Genomic DNA, 19,582 nt, shown 5'->3' with positions numbered 1-19,582 from the left:
TTCATAAAAGTGATTCATATTATTCAGAGCATTGCAAAAATTGAACAGAGAAAGATTAACACTCTTATCTTTATGTTCAACGTTTGGGGGAAGGAGGGGCCTCGCTTTTTACGTATATTCAGTTGCCTTCCCTCCACGCCCTCAGTGTCGTGAATCTGAGTCAGTAGATACGGTTGATGGAATGGGCGCTGTCGCAGCCCAGGGCTTGCAGGTACAAAGCGTCCAGCACCCACAGTCGCACTTGGATACTGTTTATAACGCCTCAGGTGTACAAACACTGAGGCTACACTCCTAGCTTTAGAATAAGAACCGATTAGATTGTTCTTCCCCTGAAGCTGTGTTTTCCTTGTAACACGGCACCCTTGGTCAGAACCAATTCCTGCTCTGATTTGCTCTGTGACGGCCCAGGTCCCCTCTCTCCCCTCTTCCTCATCTTCCTCTTCCTTTCTCTCTTCCTCTCACCATTGCAGACCTGGCATTGAGCACAGTTGCCAGCCCATAGTAAGCTCTTAGGAATTGTTGACTGAATGAGTGATCGACCGGAGAGTAACTCGGTGTGCATCTTCTCAGAGCACAAAAAACCCAGGCTTCAGGAAGGTTCTCCAGGCTCCATAAAGAATTCCGGCCCCAGCGCCTGGGAACGCCCATGTCTTCACTCCCTCTCTCTCATGGTCTAACCCTGGCAGATCTGTGCTCTTTGCGTAGATTCCAGGCAAACCACAGGGGTGCTGTTCACCTAGCTTTCCTTCCGAGGACATGTGTCACACAGTGGGTAGGCCGTCACTCCATCACGTTCACTGGTCCTAGGAATATGCCCGTTAGGGATTTCCAGGGCACGTCAGTAGCAGCCTTGCACACTGACGTATGTGGGGGAGTGCTTCTCCAGGTGAGGTCTCCTTCTTATTTCATGTCAGTATTGTTAATTGACCCAGGCACTCTCCTTGGTCCTGGGGACCAAAAGGAAAAGACCGATCTGCCTTAAAGGACTCTGTGTCCCAGTGGGATAGACAGGAAGTGCCTGAACCACTGTGGTGACTTTTTAATTAAATTTGTTTTCTTGATTTCATTGCCATCCGTGCTCATTATTCAAGGCAGCCAACTATAGAGTAGTTTCAGAAAATGTGTGGGGCTGGCAAATGGCGAACAATGTTAAAAGTCAAAGGCAATAGAAAAGCATGTATCTTTCTTTCCACTTTCACAGCATCGTTGGGCTTTGCAGCGTATAGCAGGTGTCAGCAATAGATTGTTTTAAAAAGTCCTGAATGAAATGATAAATGGACTCCATGTATGTAGTGAGATTTTGGAGCAACAATCACTTGTTTTCAGACTTCACATGGAGACAATAATATTGATTTACTCATCGAGGCTGGAAAATGAGGTGAATAACTTGACACTTGAAAACACTAAGTCACTCATGAAAAATACCTTGCTGCCACTGTTCATTTTATACACAGTTTTGCTGTTTTGCTCTAGACTATTTCAAAGTCACTGTTACGTTAACCTTGATATTTGACTCATTTTGCCCAGCCTGTGTACAGCGCTCCTCTGAGAGGATGGTCTCCACAATTAGACATTTGCTGACCGTAGCCCCAGGTTGGGTATTTTAGTGGAAACTCCCAAATGTGGAGCCAGCTGTGTGGAGTGAAAGCAAGCTTTGCTGCTTAACCAAGCAGAGCTATGCTAATCTGGCTTTAAACCCGGGATTGTGAGCAGGCTTTCCACAGATCAGCCATGATTCTGGGGCCTGTCCCTGGCGGTGTGTGTTTGGGGACCACGGGCTTTCTCCTGAGCCAGCCTGTGTGTGTCTCTTCCCAAACTCAGTGCCGCACGGGTTACTCCAGGTCTCCAACCTGCTCTTTAGCTCTGAAGGGAAGACTTCATGGCTCAGCTCAGGTCTTATTGTGCAACAGCAAGGACAACAGAGACGTCGATGTCATCTGGAACCTTCCACCCGTGCTGCGTGGAGTCACTTAGTGACGGGGCCTCTGAAGTTAGTTTACCTGGGAGACGTCTCTGAAACTTTGTCTAGAGACACATCAGATATTTTCTTCATTCGTTCATCAAATACGTACCGTGCATCTCCTTCATGACAGTCTGTGCTAGGTGACGGGTACAGCAGGGACACAAGCCAGCTCTGCCCTCTGGACATTGTATAGGGGAGAAGAACCAACGACATGATTCTGTTTGCAACAGGGTCACAGAAGAACACCTTTAGAGTCTGGTGTGAGTGGTTCTCTCTTCTTTTTTTTTTCTCACTCTTTAGAAGGCTTTTAAAATAGCTATCTTTATTTATTGTGAAGAAATCTGGATCCAAATGAATCTAAAAGAAGCCCCAACCATTCAACCTTCCAAGATGTTTTATTATGTATGCTCCCAATTTTCTTCCTCGTGCACTTTTGAGAATTGTAGAAGTTCAGGAACACCCCGTCCAATGTCCTATTAAAAATAGACAAACACAAATATAGACAAGAAGGCCAGAGCCCACAGAGGCTTAAGTGAGTTTTGGAAGACCACAGAATTTAGTGGCTGAGCTGGGATTATTCCCATCTCTGCTGATCCAACCAGGACACCAGCTCTTAGTCCCCACTGTCCAGCTTCAGCTCTGGGAAAAATGAGTCCAGCTGTGCTGGTGGATACGGACAGCGGTCTGGATCTTCCCTTCTCCGACAGTATAGCTCGGAGGGGTGTGCCGTGGGAAATATATTCTTTGCCTTTTCTTTCTTGCTGCTTGTAGAAAAGTGCATGTGAAACCTCTTACCACCTTTTCCTTCTTATGTAGGTGGGTCATTCGTGACAAATTGTGAATGTATATATATAATCTCTGAAGAGCAGGGCAATTTAAATCAAACCATTGTTAAGACTGCACCTCACCAGTCCAACACTTACTCCTGTTGGGCCTTGTTGGGAGATGAATCTTGCTGGCCGTGTGTGTGTGTGTGTGTGTGTGTTGCACACCCACTGCTTCCTCACCTCCCATGTCCTCCAAAGCCTGCCCAATAAAGACTACTTTGGACGAGATACTTTAGGACCACGTTTTCCATTAAGAAGCTTTTCTACTACATCCCTAAGATGTGATTCTGTTGCCGTCGTTTTAGAGGTCATATTTGTTGACTGTGTGCGGGGCAGACGGGAGCGCTTTGTGTTCAGTTTTTCTTGTTTTCACAGCGGCATTGGGAGGAGGTGGCGTTATTACGTTGAGCTTGGAGACAGGAAAGCTGAAGCTTCATTCAGTTAGGGGGTCGGTGTAAGACCAGGGTTGGTGAAGAGAGAGTGAGCCCAGGTCTAGGAATGCTGACGGCTGTTTTCTAGCCAGATGCTGGCTGCTCTGCGGAGCCCAGGACGGACCCCGCACATCACGTCCTGTTTCACACAGGGTGCCATCCTCCTTTAAGCAGAGGAGTGCTTATCTCCAAGAACTCTGACTTCTGAGTTCTCCAGCTTTCTAACCAGTGTGCCTGTGGTGATTCCCCAGCTGTTCCACGCAGATCTGTGTGATGGGGCCTCTCACCTTTGAAAATGTTCATGTTTGCTCCTTACACACCTAAACATTGGATTCCTGTGAGCAAGCTCAACCACACGCTTGTAAAACTTCCTTGGAGGACCTGACGTGTAGAGTGACTCGGGGAGGTGCTGTGGGTGGGGCAGCACGCGTGATCATGTTTTCTGCTAACGATCTACAATGTGTCCGTGTTTAGTTCTGCGTGGGGGTCCGCTCACCGGAACCTACAGGCTGCGACAGTTCCACCTGCACTGGGGGGCCGCTGATGACCACGGCTCTGAGCACATGGTGGACGGCGTGAGGTATGCGGCCGAGGTAAGCCAGCAGGCGGGATCCCTGGCTCAGAGGTGTCCTCGCTGGTGGGAGGGAAAACACAGATGACATCTTCCTGGAGCCCAAATGGGTCCCGAGCCAGTTAGGTGTCACAGTGTATGACACTGCTTTCGTCATCCGTATGAGACTATTGTTATCCGGGGAACAGCTACAGAAGTGGCCCCGCTGAGCCTTGACGCGACTGTAAGTGGGAGGGTTATATGCCCACTGTGCCAGGGAGCCAGCCGGGCACTTGGAGACTAAGGCAGCTGAGACCCTCGGGAGGGTACAGATGGGTTTGAACCAGGTCTGCCTGACACTGAATTACAAACTCTTTCTACAAAACCTGTCATGTTTCTGAAAGGCCACCTCAGTCGGTCTGGTCTGAACAGTCCCCATGTTTGCTTCTAGAGTTTTGTGCTCTAAACCTACCATACCCCACATCTCGGAAGCGCTGTGGGCATGAGACACAGGCTTTGGGTCACTGCCTTGTCACTTCTCACAGCAGCTCAGGAAAACTGGTCCATTGTTTGATGGCTACACCTTCGGCAGACTTGAATATAGACGCTCAGAGAGGGTTCCTGCTAGCTGGCCTGTGGCTTCCTGAAAAGGATGCTCAGATCCTGAAACGTGCCAGAGCCTCGCCGTCCTGACTCGCAAGTGGACGGTCCTCCTTGCAGTGGGCAGAGTTTCGACGGGAACCGTTATTTAATATGTATTTCAGGCTGGTTCTCGTTTCGTTTGTCACTTGTCCCTGAATGCCTGCCTCCTTCATTCCCTCTTTAAGAATTCGCTGAGCTCCCACCAGGTCCTCAGTCTTTGCTCAGCTTACTCCTTCTCGTCCCGAAGGGACAAAGGACAGTTCGGGGGTGCTTCTCTGTGGAGGAGCAAAGGGAAGGGACAGCAGTGGTCCTGCCTGGAATCGTGCGTGGGGACTAGGGGTGGGAACGAGCCTCGCACACTGGAAGGAGAGAACGGCCAGTGTGATCAGAGCCCAGGCCCCACAGGGGGAGTTGCTGGAGGCCCCGGTGGGAGAGGCTGGCGGCCGGGGAGTCCTGGTAGGACTGTGAAGTTGCCTGCAGGTGCAGTGGGAAGCGCTGACTGGCTTTGAACTGGAAAGGGGCTGTTGTTTCATTTGAAAACACCATTCAGGCTACAACTGGAGAATAGATTGGAGTGAAGTGGAGTAGATAACGGGGGTCAGTGAGGAGGCTTTGGGAGGTTCCAGGTAACAGAGGATGGGCGTTTGGAGGGCTGGTGGGAGGTGCAGCCTCCGTGGGGTTTGCTGGCGACTTGGGCTTGAGGCTGAGGGAGGGGAAGGGGCTGTGTTTCTGGGTTGAGGTAGGAATGCTGCTGGAGAGAGAGCAAGTCCAGCCTGTTCGAGGTAGACAGGGACAAGTGGCAGGTGGTAAGTTCTTCGGTAAAGTGATAGCACATGATCCGAGAGTTACTGGGTGGTGAGGAAGGGCCTGTTCGAGATGATACGTGACTTGAGCCTGAATGACTAGAAGAAGCCACCACGAGAAAGTCTGGAGAGAGCTTCCCAGCAGGTGGGAAGAGCAAGTCCAGATGCCCATGGAGGAACGAGACTGGCCTGTTCCAGGTGACAGGTGTGGGCGTTAGGAGTGGGAGTCATGACAGAGGGGAAGTTAGAAGCCACGTCCTAGGGACGCAGCCGGGGCCACACCCCATGTGGGGCCCGGCGATCGGTTCCGAGCCCGTCCTTAATGCAGTGGGAGGAAGACAGTTGGAGGTTCTGAGCGGGGTGACGACGTGCCCGCCCTGCTGTGGATAGTATGAGCGACAACTAGCTGCTGGTGGGGAAGAGGTCGGGTGAATGCGAAAGCCGGGACACAAGTTAGAAGGTTCTGGAAGTGGCTGACCTGGACAGTGCTGGTTTTTCCAGCCACTTTTGTCCCTAACCTCAGGACTGTCATCACCTTATGATCTCTTAAAAAAAATTTTAAAAACGAAGAAAAAAGAAATGACAGGAAAAAAAACATTGAAAGTTACATAACAATTTAATTTGGGGGCCAAATCTGATGATGTATGACAAGAGAGAGAGAAAAGTGATCTAAATCTTAACAAGATGTGTGCATATACAAAACGTACACTAATAGTCCGCTCCGTATTGGGAACTTTATCTGGTTACAGTCTATGCCACATTTTAGTATGTGTATTAAAAGTGTAGGTGATGTAAACCTATGATTTCAAAATTAACAGCAATTTGGGACATACTCAGCATATTTTATGTGTGAGTGGATGCAGTTTTAAATGCTGAAGTTGAGTAATATTATTATTCAGCCATCGTTTTCCAGTGACGAAGAATCTTATCTCCACTTTTGCAGTGGCTGCAATCACTTCTTGACATTCAGCTCAAATCACTGCATCTGTCATTGGTAGTCAGGAAAGGTGACTGTCGTTTCTTTGTTTGAGTTTTAGTTCAAATACAAGTGCTAATAAAAGTGATATCAGTTCCTCAGAAGCTGCCGCTGCCAGTTAAACAGGGTGTGTGGCTGAGAGAAGGCCGTGTTTAAAGCAAGCAAAAGTTTTCTCTTGCTCTGGTTTCCCATCATACTTCAAACAGTTGTTTTTTAACCAGCAGAAGGATATATAGCGTCTGTAGTGTCACAGTGGTTTCAGTTGTGGTTGTGACGTGAAGTCATTTCACATCTCTCTGTGGCTGTGGTGTCACCTCTCCCTAAGGGAAGTGGTGAGTTGGCAGGGAGCCATGTGAATCGACTTTAACGTCCTTTTCAGCCCCTCCCTGTGGAACATCTGCATCTCCTGTGGGCTGAGCAAGGTCTGTTTCATCATGCAGTGCTGTCAGGTTTCGTTCCTCCCCGACTGTGTCACACCTGCATAGTTAGGGAGGAACACGGCGACCACGGCCGTCTGGAGCCCACCATCTTGCGCAGTGTTGGTCGGCGGTGCACTGGTTTGTAGTTTTACAGTTCACGGTTTATGGTCATCCTTCTTTATCCAGAAATGCCCCCATACTATTGCCTGTAAGATGCAGTTGTGTTCAAAGGATGGGATAAAAATGTGTTTCAATGGACGAAACCGTCTGTGTATCAGTCAGCGAGAAAGGTGATTGTGCATGAAACCCTTCACACAGGTTTCCTCCCTGAGGGACTAAGGGGGTCACTTGAAGATCTTACCTGAAGCCAGTGCCTCACATAGCACGGCCTCCTTGGCTGTGGTCTTGGCCTAGCCATTCGGTACGTCACGTTGCCCTGTAGCTCCCAGCTCAGTTTGTTCTTCCCTTCACCAGGAACGAAGACCCTCCGGGGTGGTTTTCTGCATGACTGTTATTCTACAGCCTCGTCCAGTTGTCTGTATGTTTGGGACACTGCACTGTTGATGATGGCAGGACGTTTGGGACACCTTTGGGTTTTGCAGAAGGCCAAAAACCAGGTCCTTAGAGAATGGTGGCTGGAGATTTTTAGGGCTAGAGGGCCGTGACGGGGGTGCTCCAGAACCTTCTAAGCAGCCATTATGCCTCAACATAGCTGGGCACGGACTAGTGAGTGGCGTGGGCCTTCCCTTCCTATACCGTAGTTTTTGGACTAAAGAGGCAGTTTCTGTCCCGGATTCTGGCAACGAACATGTTACACATTAAAGTACGCAGTGCCAGCACATCTATTAGGTTGGTGCAAAAATAATTGTGGTTTTTGCAATTATTTTTAACCTTTTAAACCGCAATTATTTTTGTGCCAACCTAATACATACATGCTTTACTCACACTGAGGGTTTTGAGAGTGTTTGGAAAAAGAGCGTTTGCCTTACGTGTGTCCCTCCTTTTCAGCTCCACGTCGTTCATTGGAATTCAGACAAATACCCCAGCTTCGTGGAGGCAGCTCATGAGCCCGACGGACTGGCTGTCCTGGGAGTATTTTTACAGGTCAGGACCCACTGGGTTCATTTGAAATAAGGAATCAGCCATGTTGGGTAGAGTTTCAGTCACGGAGCAGACACTCCACCGTCTTAATAACAAACTGGTTCTAGGTTTGACGCTTTCCTTTGGGAACAAACGTTAAACATTTGCATGTTCATGGTTTTCACAAGGGCCCAGAATGCCCCAGGAGCACTGTTGTCTCTTGTCCCCTGGTCGTTCTCCCTGAAGAGCAGCAGCAGCTGAAATAACAACTGAGGCCCTGAGAAGGGAGTCTGTATTCTCAGCTCTTCCCAGTTACGCAATATTTACAGATACGAGGCAGAGTCAAGTTTAACTTCCTGAAGCTTCAGGCATGAGTTGGACCACAATGGTTCGGTGTCCTACATGAAGCGGCCTTTTTTTTAGTCTTGCCTTCACATGTGGCGAGGCAGGTATCGCTGTCATCACACCTGTGGGTGGGTGGGGCCGCTCAGCTCCCACTGCGACCACATTCCTGGAGGGTGTGCACCTTTGTTTTGCCACCCATTCCACTAAGGAAAAAAGCTACCGGCACTATTCTGAAGATTTCTGCTCACAGTGTTAGATTGCCTTAAGGCAGACCTCAAATCATTTTAGGCTGAGAGTGGGAGCTGTTTCCCTCTCATGTTCACAATAGTTTGGATCTAGGTTCTGACGGTCTCATCTGGTTTAATAACGCAGGTATTCTGGAAGCATCCTAAGCAGGGTTTCTTTCACAAAACCTGTATCTTAAACATTCCTGAAGCTAAAGAAATGGGAAGCTATCGCTCCTGGTTTGGGGATCAAGCTGCCCTGTAATGTTATCTTGTTCAGATTCCTCAGGCATGATAAGGCCCGAGGAACAGAGCTGCATTGTGGGACAATCACTGTTTGTTCTGGGCTGGCATAGGTCTTTGGTTTGTGGTTTTTTTGTTTTGTTTTGTTTTTTGTTTTTTTAAAAAAAGAATTTTAAAACAGTGACTGAAATGGGGTGATTCAGACCTGATCGGGAACAGTAATCATTTCTTTTGAAATTTCATGTTTTCAGGTTGGTGAACTTAATCCTCAACTGCAAAAGATTACTGACATTTTGGATTCCATTAAAGAAAAGGTAAAATTAATCCTGCTTTACTAATGACTCAGACGTTCCTGGTTTTTCCCGAGTTCTCTTGCCATCTTTTGCCAGCGGAGGCCTGAGACATAGCATGTTCTCCCTTGTGTGGAGTGGGTTTCAAGGACCTTCACCAATGGAGCAGAAGTAACTGGTTACCACTTATCTCCTGAAAATTGGGAGTTGTCTCCCATTACCTGAAATGATCACTGACACATCTATTTATGCGTGATTAGTTTCTGTTATTGGAGTTTCGCAGAATAAGCCTTCAGTGGCAATGCATTTGAAAGACCACTTATATGAAAACAAATCTCGTGATTCCTAAACAAATCTAAGCGATGTCCTACTTCCTATAAAAGTTTTAGATTAAGGCAGATACGTTTTTGTTTTTTTTTCTTTTTTTTTTTTTCAGATACGTTTTTAAAAATACACAAAGCAGGTACTAAATAATTCCATGAATGAATACATTCCAGTGAAGAAATATTTCGTGGGATTTATGTTTTCTTCGAAGTCTGTGTAGAGCTTTCTGATTGTGATTTGTGGCATTCTCTTTTCTTCCCCAGGGGAAACAAACTCGATTCACGAATTTTGACCCATTGTCGCTGCTTCCTCCGTCGTGGGATTACTGGACGTACCCTGGTTCTCTGACAGTCCCACCTCTTCTTGAAAGCGTCACATGGATCGTTTTAAAACAACCTATAAATATCAGCTCTCAGCAGGTACGTCACTCCCTCCGGGTTGGTCCTGATAGCTTAGAGGAAACTGGGCTGGATCTTTTTTATTTTTATGTATTTACTTTTAACGGGCGAAAACCAAATGTTTAATATGTGCGCGTGGGGGATTCACATAAGCATGAAAGTTCCAAAGACAGTGAGGCAACATTGGGCATAGATGATAATTTTGAACAAAGGAGAAAGTGGGGGGAATGTGGATTTCAGAAGTGAGAATGTGCAATTTTCAGCTAGTTTAGGAAGAGCTGAATCTTTTAAAAAAGCACAAACAAACAACAAAACAACCGTGCCCTTAATTTCTGCTGTTTCCCCTTCATTAGTCAGGTGTGTGGTTGGCCCAGAGGAGACACAGGTCCCTTTCTTAGTTGACCTTGTAGGACTAGACGATCTCTTCCCCACGGCTTCGAAATGTAACGTGCGTGTAGTCACTCATGGAAGTGAAGTCCCCATCGCCGTTTGCTTCTGTTTCGTTCTGTCTGAGCTATAAACGGCTGGGCCACACACGGGAAAATCAGGAACCAGGCTGCATCAAGATGGGCCTTCCCCTGTTTCCTCAGTCCTACATGTGCTGCTTCTACAGATCTCACGTTCAGAAAGTGGCAGCCCTGAGAAACGCGCTGCCTGCCGAGGTTACCACGTCTGTCTGTCAGCTTTGGGCTTTGGTGGGGCTGCCTGAGGGGCTTTCAGTTTCTTTGCTAGAGGCTGTGGGTGGCCCCTGTGCTCTTCTCAGAAGTCAGTTGGTTCCCCACTCATTGTTCTGATTTGTGGTTGGAGAGCTTCCCGCAGGCTCAGGCTGTCTGCAGGCTCAGGCTGTTTGCCCAGAAGCTCTGCTCAGAGCCAGGAACCCTGTGACTGGATATTGTGACAGGCGCTCGGTGTGTGTTCTGGGATGCAGTGCTTACTCAGTTTGGTTTGGTTTCCCTTTGAATCAGGTGTTGTGAAAATCTTAGCAAGAACACAGTCTAATAATTTTTGCAGCTACTAAAGCCCTTGTGTTCTGGGCGGGCCCGTCTGCTTCGTTCTTTGTTTTCCCCCCAGTGAGAGACTAGAGTGGGTTCCCGTGCACCAAGGTCACGTCAGGGAGTGTTTCCCCTTGTTCTGCGGAACACGTGCCACCTCTGTTGACCTTGTCCTTACGATGAAAGCCAAATCATAACCCGGGGCATACTGATTAAATTTTTGTAAAGGTCTGGTTACAAATCCAGAGGTTGGCTGACATGAAAAGGCCTGTGGATTTTTTTCCATCACAAATGAGGTGAGTTGTGTCATGAGAACAATGACTTGTCACTGAGTCAGTGGCTTTTTAGGGGAGTTCCTTTTCTCCCCTTCATGTGCTGAAGTGTTTGCAGCGGTTGTTACATGTTAGAGTAATAGTAAGAGTTAATACATTATAACGAGGAAGTAGCAATAAGTGCGTCATGTTTTTCCTCCTAGTTCAAGGGTATCTGTGTTCCATAAAACCACTTGGAAGAGAACTGTTTAAAAATTTGCCTGTGATTTGGATGAGAATATATCAAACTATGTGTTAGTTCCTTAAAACGCATGACATTAACCTAATCCAAAATATCTCCCTGTAATTCTAGGAATTATGACTGCCTCGCTGTGCAGTCACTACCTTATCTTATCTGAGGCTCAATTTATTAATATTAATTATTAATGTGGGTTTTGGGGTTTTTTTGTGCAGGAGAGTATATAAAATACTAGCTGTATTTTAAAGCTTTAGTGTGATTGGTAATTCACTTTGAAGCATCCCCTTAAATCTACTGTAGCAGGAACACTTGGAGACATTTTCATTTTAAACCAGATTGAAATGATAATGAATGGTAATCTACATTATTATAATATGATGTGATGGTGATTTTTAAGAGTTAAAGAATGAAGCAAAAGATATTTTAAAAGTCTAATCCCAGTCTAACCATGAGAAAAGCATCAGACAAAGCCCAAGTGAGGGGCATTTTGCAAAATACCTAATCACTACCCACCAAACTGTCAAGGTGATCAAAAACCTTGGTAAGTCTGAGATGCTGTCATCATCCAGAAATGCTCAAGGAGACGTGACTACTAAGTGAAAGGCCGTTTCCTGGGGTGATCCTGGAGCAGAGAAAGACACTAGGGAAAAACAAAGGAAATCTGAGTGAAGAATGGATTTCAGTTAGTGATAACATATCAATATTTGCTCATTAGTGGTAACAGATGGACCACACTAATGTAAGATGCCTGTAGTAGAGGAAACTGAGTGTGGGGTGCTCAAGAACTGTTTGCAATAATTTGCAATAATTCTGCAAACCTGAAAATCTTGTAAAATAAAAAGTTTATTTAAAAAAATTCAAAACACAAGAGGGTTGATAAGATTATTCAGTTGCTTAGCTCTTTCATGCAAAGTGAAATGAAAACATCTTTTGTGTGTACCACCAACTTCAGAGCTGCTTTCCAAAAGATGGTTTTTAATCTCAGTTTTGGCAGCTCTTTATTTTTGAAGTTGCTGGAAAACGTCAGTCTTATTTATTTTCCAATCCCACCCTATAATGTCACTAGCTGTGAAGATTAAATCCTCTTTTTAGTAAGTCGGTGCCAATTTTTTTTTTCTACTGCTATTTCTTGCCAAGTCACTGTTTGACCGAAAGGGTAAATCAGATGGTTTTCATTTTCTTTTTCTTGATTTAAGTCCATTTTTCTCCCCAGAGTCACTTACTGAAATGCTTGATTTAACTGCCAGGCCAGATATACTATTTCTGATGCTTTGGGTTACAGATCTGTCATTGTCTTTGGAAGGCTGACTGTTTCTTGCCAAGTATCTCTGGGTTATCCTGAATTGTCTAAAAGGGCTTACTCATCTGCTGAAACTCAGTGTGCAGAATACTTGGCTTTCGTGCTATGCTCTTTTTGAAATTCCATTTTTTCCTTTCTTATGAAATTGCATACAATAAAATTCATGAATTTTGGTGAACAGTTGATGATTTGGGTTATCGTGTATAACCGTACAACACAGAAGGAAACCAACTACTGCCGCTAGAATCAAGATGGACAATAGATCCCCGGCCGACACGGGGTCCTCATGCCCCTTTGCGCTCTCCATTCTTCTCACCCACGGCCCCGGGCAGCCACTGAGATGCTGTCGCTCGAATTTTGCCTTTTCTAGGATTTTTATTTCAGTGGAATAGTACACTATAAGACTTCTGTGTTTGACTTCTTTTGCTCAGCCTAATGTTTTTAAGATTCACCCATTTTATGTATGTATTGTTACTGAGTAATATTCTGTTGTACGGATATACCACTGTTTAAAAAGACCTTCTTTACTAATTGATGGGCATGTGGGTGGCTTCTAATTTTGAGCTGTTAGGAACATAGTTATCCATATTTGAATGTTAGGAATAGCTGCCATACACACTTTTGTGTGGACACATTTTCATATATTGTGACAGTGCCTAGGACTTTCGTTATTTCTAGTTTTCTGCTGAGTGTTTACCTTATTCTGCTGAGGTTTCTCGGGCGTTAAAAAGACGCTTTGTTTAACTTCACATAACCCTCAATCGTTACAGAAGCCACTTTAAAATCCTTGTAACTTCCAAATTTGGTTCATCTTGCATCTGATTCTGTTGATGTTTCTTTCTTGGAGAATGTGTCCCATTTTCTTGATTCTTTGTATGTTGACATGTTTTTAATTGTATTCTAGATGCTATAAACATTACGTTGTGAAGATTCTGGATTCTGTTATTTTTCTCTGATGAGTATTGTTTCCTTGGTGTTAGCAGGTAACTTTCTTGCCTGGACTCGAACTGCAAATTCTCTTTCTTGTGCAGCATCTCTGGTCTTAGTTCAGAGATGTTCGTGTGTGATTCTTGGGTACCGAGTTTGGGGATCCCCTCTCTGGCTTTTTCTGTCCCAGGTGAGCTGTGGTTCCAGGTGAAAAACTGGAGCGACAAACCTGACCTGTACAGGTCCCGTCTCCGCTTCACGTGACCGTGAATGCTCCCCGCCCCCTTCCCTGTCCCCAGTACCTGTAGCCAGCTGTGTTTGTATTATGTCTGCTTTTAGAGTTGTTGTCTGCAGGGTCTCGGTCCAGCACATCTGGAAGCAAAACTCTAATATCCTTTTCTCATAGTAAAATTTTGTAGTTTGTAATTCGTGATGATTAACAATCTAAAAATGTTTTCCTCTACTTCTGCATCTTTAGACTATTTGTGAAACGAGGAAATAATTCATTCACTTGAACGTTAATTTTGACTCAATCCATAGAACTGTATAATTTGTTTTGAAATCGAAGGTCTAAGCTGTAGGAGAGACTGTGCAAGCCAATTCTAGAATCGTTTAAAAATTGCCACTTCTCGCGAGGCCTAGGCAAGAGACAAAGAAGTGTTACGAGTGGCCCTTGTCCTCCAGTGATGTATAATCTAACAGAGGGGATAAAATAAATGCATGGAAGCTGTAATGTGGCTGCAGGAGAACCTACGGTGTAAGGGAGCTTTGGAAGGAGAGAGACTAGTTTTTATTGGAGAAATCAGAAAAAGACTTCTTGAAGGAGCTGACACGTGGGCTGGTCAAGAGAGGGAGACGGGTTGGCGGCAACCAAGGACGGGGGAGCTTCAAGACGGAAGGGCACAAGTGAAGGCAGGAAAGGGAAGTACAGAGTATGTGGTGACCCAGTACCCGCGGTACAAGAGCCGCCCGAGGAAGCGTGCCCAGATGTGGGTCCCTGGGCCTTATCAGAAATTCCCATTCAGAAGCTCTGCGGTAGGTAGGGCCCAGGGACCAGAATTTTTTAGAAGCACCCAATCAGCGTCTCTTCATTCAGAAGCTCGGGGCCTGCCCTTCCCAGACGTGGCTGAGAGTGGAGCAGTGTGTGGAGCTGACAGGAGAGCATCTAGAAAGGAGTGGTGGACCGAGCGGGGTGTCGCTCAGAAGCCACACTAACAAGTTTGTTGGGGGGCCTTCCTAGGGTTAGAAATGTTACCTATTTTAGAGATCTATTTTCCAGTGTTTGCACCTGGGATGAAATGATCCTTGGAATTCGCAGACAAATAATTCAGGTTGGACAGGATGGGAGGTGGGGACACAGAATGGGTGAGAGTCAGGATGAAACGAACTCGGCTGTGTGTCGATGACTGCTGAAGCTGGTGGTGGGTTCAAATTGGTTTGTTATTCTATCTTTGTGTACATTTGGAGGTTTCCATAACAAAAAGGAAATAAAAAGAGATTGGGGAAAATGGCAAGACAAAGTTAGAGATGCACTGGAGTGTGTGGTTTCTCATGACTTATTTGAAGCTCCCTGGCCATCCCTCACGTTCTTCATCTTTCCATGGGGACGATTGTATACTGCTGATCATAATGGGGCCGCCTTAGGGGGAAACTGAGCTCATGTAGCACAAAGCCCCTCGCCCAGTGCCTGGCCCCCCATGTCCCATAGGAGACGACCTGTTTTATGATTTCTCAACTTTGGCAGGCAGTGGAGTGCTACTGGAGACATTTGAGCACCAGAGTGACATAATGTCACTGTTTACAAAACACTGGAAAAGGGTGATTCTGCTTACTGGGATTACTACTCAAGAAAATCTCAGGATTAGAGCCAAAGAAAACAGCAAAGCAGGTCCCAGCCACCTGGGCTTCCAGGCTGACTTGGGAGACCCCTGCCCGTAGCTGAGTGGGTGCTGAGTCAGCCCTAGTGACAGAGGGACAGATTCTCTGCCTGAACGCAGCCAGTGGCTGGTGAGGCGAGGACACTGGGGGTGCAGCAGGCTGTGCATTGTGAGGCCAGGGCAGTGGCAGAGGACACCGCAGCTGGAGAAGCAAACCCGAGTGGGGACTGGCGCGTGTGAGGTCTGCCTCCCTGGGCTCAGTGACTGGGAGGAAGCTTGGAGCCATGAAGGGAAGAAGGGAAGGGGCTCCATGACACATCAGGATGGGTTGAGGGAGTCTTGCTGAAATGAGCAGGCTGGTCAGAGAAAGCTCTAGAGTGAGTTCCAGCTGTAGACCCAGGAGGCTAAGGTGTTGCAGAGGCAGGGGGCAACAGGGGGTAGAGGGATCAATAAAGTGAGCTCTCCAGGGGACCCCCTCAGGGCTGGGTGTCTTCCCTGTGGTCCCAGAGCTTAGAGGGTTGACATGTCCAGAGAATCACCTCAGTCTCCTCTGGCTTTAGCTACAATGACCTGGTCTAGTGAACCGGGGGTGGTAGCACGCTGGAAATCTTCGTCTTCCCTTCCCCATATCTATGCCCCTTTGAAAGACATCGAAGCATCACTTGTGGAATTTCAGGGCTGCTCGTCCATCTCCACAGAGCGTGGGTGTAAGCTGCTGCCTGTTGGCTCTGACGACCCCCCAGACCCCCAACCCCCAGCCTGTGCGGGAAGCAGAGCAGCTTCGTGGTGGTGATGGAGTCCCGATGGCCGTGTCGCAATCTGAATTCGCGTGGCTCTGCTCTTAAGGGACCAGCAAAGTTTAGAGAATGCAGGCTGTCATTCCCCAAAATTTAAGAATTTTGTCCTCACTCAAAACAGCAGAACAAACACCAAAAAACTTACTCGTGTTAATAGGCTATATAGTTTGGGTGAATGTTTTTGAGACAGTCGAATTATACCAGTAATTTACTCGATCTTTATTTTACTACTGTAGACTTGCGCTAAATCTTATTAATATTAAATCCCCACGGAATTGCTAAATAATTTAGAAAACACACTTACAACAGAAAACTTTTTAGCAATGAAAAATCATGACATGTATTTATATTTATTGACATGCAAAGATGTCTAATATATATTATATATATACATATATATACACATTTACCTATTTAAAAAATAAGGTTTCAAAAGAGATGCATAATTGAGCTCATTTTTGCAATAAAATATCTCAAGTGTATGTGTGTATGTTTATATACAGAATAATATCTGGAAGGCTATACGCTATAATATTAATAGTGCTTATACGTTGTGGTATAATCACTAGTATTTTCCGTTTTCTTCTTAGTACTTTAGTATTGTCTGAAGTTTGCAGGATAGGTATTTGTTGTAATAAGAAAAATTAAGCCATGTAGATGAAGACATACAGAAATATGTCTGTACGACTTAAATTGTATTGGAACGTTATCAGAGGTTGATGACCTTGGGCTTTTTCCATGGGTGGTTGTTTACCAGGTACAAGTATGGTGAGAACAAGAGCATTTCTAGCTAAAGGAAGGCAATCAGAATTCTGCAGGCTGCACACCACGTGGCTCCCAGGAGACTTGGGCCGTGTGATATCGGGGTGCTTGTGCATGGTCAGTGTGCTTCCAGGAGCCGACGACCCCTACTGAGGTGATCAAACCCAACGCTTCCTTTCCTAGTTGAGGAAACTGAGGACTGGAGACAGTGGGTGATTTGGCCCAGGTCACATGGTGGGTCGTGGCAGAACCAGGAACGAGACCTCATTCTGGAAGCCAGCGTTCCATTGTGCCTGTGTAGGCGATGTTCTCTGATTTTTACAAACTATACTCTTTAAACCACACTCCAAATGTTGTTTCCTCTCATTATTTTGCTCTTCAAACACTTAGTTGTCGCAGCCGTAGGTATTTGTATAGTGGTGAGAACTGAGCAAAGGAGCTGCTTTACTACGTGTGACCCATAACTTAGGAAAATCGCAGTGCAATATTTTTAGTTTCCTGTAGAGGGAAGGTTATACGCTTGTCAGCGTCCTACCCAGGGCGCTTCGTAAACGCTGACATGACTCTGTGTGTTGAGACGTGGTCTTCCCCTTTCTTCGACAGCTGGCCACCTTCCGCACGCTGCTCTGTACAGCCGAGGGCGAAGCTGCCGCCTTTCTGCTGAGCAACCATCGTCCTCCACAGCCTCTGAAGGGCCGAAGAGTGAGAGCCTCTTTCCATTAAAAGTTGTCACCAGCGGACCCCTTCCCCCCAACATGTCTGCGGAGAGGGGACAACACCAAACCGAATGCAAGAATCTCTCCTTACAGTTCTTCCCTAGAATTCCAGCTTGCGGTACCATTTTGCTCTCAGCTTCAGCACCACAAAGAAAACTGGATCTCTGTCATCACACTGACTGGACTCCTGTGTCTCAGCTTTGCACTCACGGGCAGTCGGGCAGTAAACAGCATTTGCTCTGCATCAAAACCCGTGAAATTCGTCTGCTTCCCTCCGTCTGCTTCCCTCTGTGGGCAGGCATGACGCCATCACAAACCTCAGAACATAGTAAGCACGCTCCCCTGTCGTCGGGACTGAGTCAGTCACGTCTCTCTGTGGTGTTTGGTGAGAAAACTAAACCCCTTTCTAGAAGGATACAACTGTGATACCTTTTCTAATCAAGTGACTCTGCTTCGTGTCTTGATATCATTGCCGGTTATAACAAGTTGACCATGTTTCCTTTCAAAGCACAGCTTTGTCTTGATTATGCTGCTGACTCTCCTTCCCGATGCGTTTGATCGAATGAGCCGGGGGGTGGGAGGAGGGGGGTAGAGCTACTGCACTGCTCACAAATAGCCCCCGCAGTTTCGGCGAGAACATCCTCGGGTTAGAAATGGCTACTTAAGCTCCAATGAATTGTGCCGTGTGTTACCCTCACGTAACGTCAATGATAAACTGGCTAATGATCGATCAGACGTGCTCCTCACCAATTTATGGCACTAACGTGGCTTGAAACCCACAGACCACAAGGTCTAGCAGAGCGGCCCACGGGCATGCGGAAGGGTCGCCTACTTCTGCCCTGTGTGTTGGCAGCAGAGCAGGGAGCAGCCCCGGGCAGGTCAGTGTTCTGCCGACTGGGGGGAAGTTATTTGAGCCTCCTATGAACATACGAGCTGCCCACAAACCCACCCATTTCCACGGCAAAGCTTGTCTCCTCTTTACACTTGTCCCTCGATGTCTTAGGTCATGTGTGAGGTGGCTCTCGATATTCCCTTTAACCTATTCCTCTGGCATGTTTTGGTTCTGTTTTTGGTGAAGAAGGATGGGACGGGGGTCCTTTTGCTTTTTCTGGTACAAGAAGTGTCTCTAAGTGTTAACTTAGTAACCACCTTTAAGACTTGGCCACGTGTTAACACGCCTGCCAACTTCTAGTGACGTGTAACTGAGGTTCCTTGATTGTGAGGGTTTGTTTCAGACACCGCTCTTCCTCTGGATGGAGAGTTTAAGAATTGAATTATCCTGTGATAGTTTTCTTGACAGGATAACTGAGTATCAGGAAATTGTGTAACAGTGCTGCATATAATTGCATAAGATGAGCTTCCAAAGACTGAAGCGGATACTTAGGTCATTTTCACTTTCTCCTCACAAGATACAGCTTCAGGCCTCGCAGGAGATTGGCACATAGTAAATAGTTAATGAACTGAGTATGTAAAAAAATTATCTTCGGTAATTATCCTGCCACTTGTGATCAAATGTACTATACGTTAACGTTACAAGTAAGATGGAAGTTATCTCTTAAAAATTGTTTCTTCTTAAATGAATACTTACCAAATCTACCTGTGTGACCAGAAGTTGTAATGGCTTTAAAAACACCAGTGTTGCAATGGGAAGGTGTGCTTTCCATTACACATTGGACTCCGGGAGACTAAAAACTTGTCCACAGCCCTGATTTCCTTGAAGATTGCTAATTTATTTCTCTCTTGGAGGCAAAGGTCTAAGTGTGTGTTAACGTGTTATCTGTTGAGAAGATTAAGGAGCTGTAAGTACCAGTATCTCTTTTGCTTCCCACAACACGGGTTGGATGTATGTTTGTTAAGCATTTTGTATTTTAATTTAAATTGGATTCAACCACAATAAAGAAAATGAGACAAGTGTTGAACCGTATCAGGGACTTGTATATGCGAGACACAGGATGAGATGGCGTTTTCACACTTCTTCTTTAGCAAATGATTTCAAACTCACCGCAAAAACCATTTTTGTCCTGACTCATCTGAGGGTCCTGCACACTTGCAGGTCTGTGTCCCACAAGCCAGGACGTTTCCCTACGTGACCGTGGCACAGCTCACACAGCGGGATTGCCATCGCCTTATTCCCACTCACCCCTCTCGAGAGCGACTCGCTCAGTCAGGGGTCACATTTCCTTCAG

At 46.2% G+C, this 19,582-nt stretch overlaps 1 protein-coding gene across 5 annotated transcripts in view; it reads left to right on the top strand.

Annotated features, from left to right (window-relative positions):
* Positions 1-19,315, top strand: part of LOC109444706 (carbonic anhydrase 13) — a 29,303-nt gene extending 9,988 nt beyond the window's left edge. For all 5 annotated transcript variants that reach the window (XM_074318782.1, XM_019726270.2, XM_019726267.2 and 2 more), the window contains 5 exons: positions 3,696-3,814; positions 7,620-7,715; positions 8,755-8,817; positions 9,381-9,536; positions 17,284-19,315. In XM_074318782.1, the coding sequence (XP_074174883.1) occupies positions 3,696-3,814; positions 7,620-7,715; positions 8,755-8,817; positions 9,381-9,536; positions 17,284-17,403 (554 nt within the window). In that variant the 3' untranslated portion in view covers positions 17,404-19,315. The remainder of the gene's footprint in view (positions 1-3,695; positions 3,815-7,619; positions 7,716-8,754; positions 8,818-9,380; positions 9,537-17,283) is intronic.
* Positions 19,316-19,582: the final 267 nt, after the last annotated feature.

Source organism: Rhinolophus sinicus, linkage group LG14 (assembly GCF_036562045.2).
Source record: "Rhinolophus sinicus isolate RSC01 linkage group LG14, ASM3656204v1, whole genome shotgun sequence".
Taxonomy (NCBI): Eukaryota; Metazoa; Chordata; class Mammalia; order Chiroptera; family Rhinolophidae; genus Rhinolophus; species Rhinolophus sinicus.
This window is presented reverse-complemented; position numbering and strand designations above follow the sequence as displayed.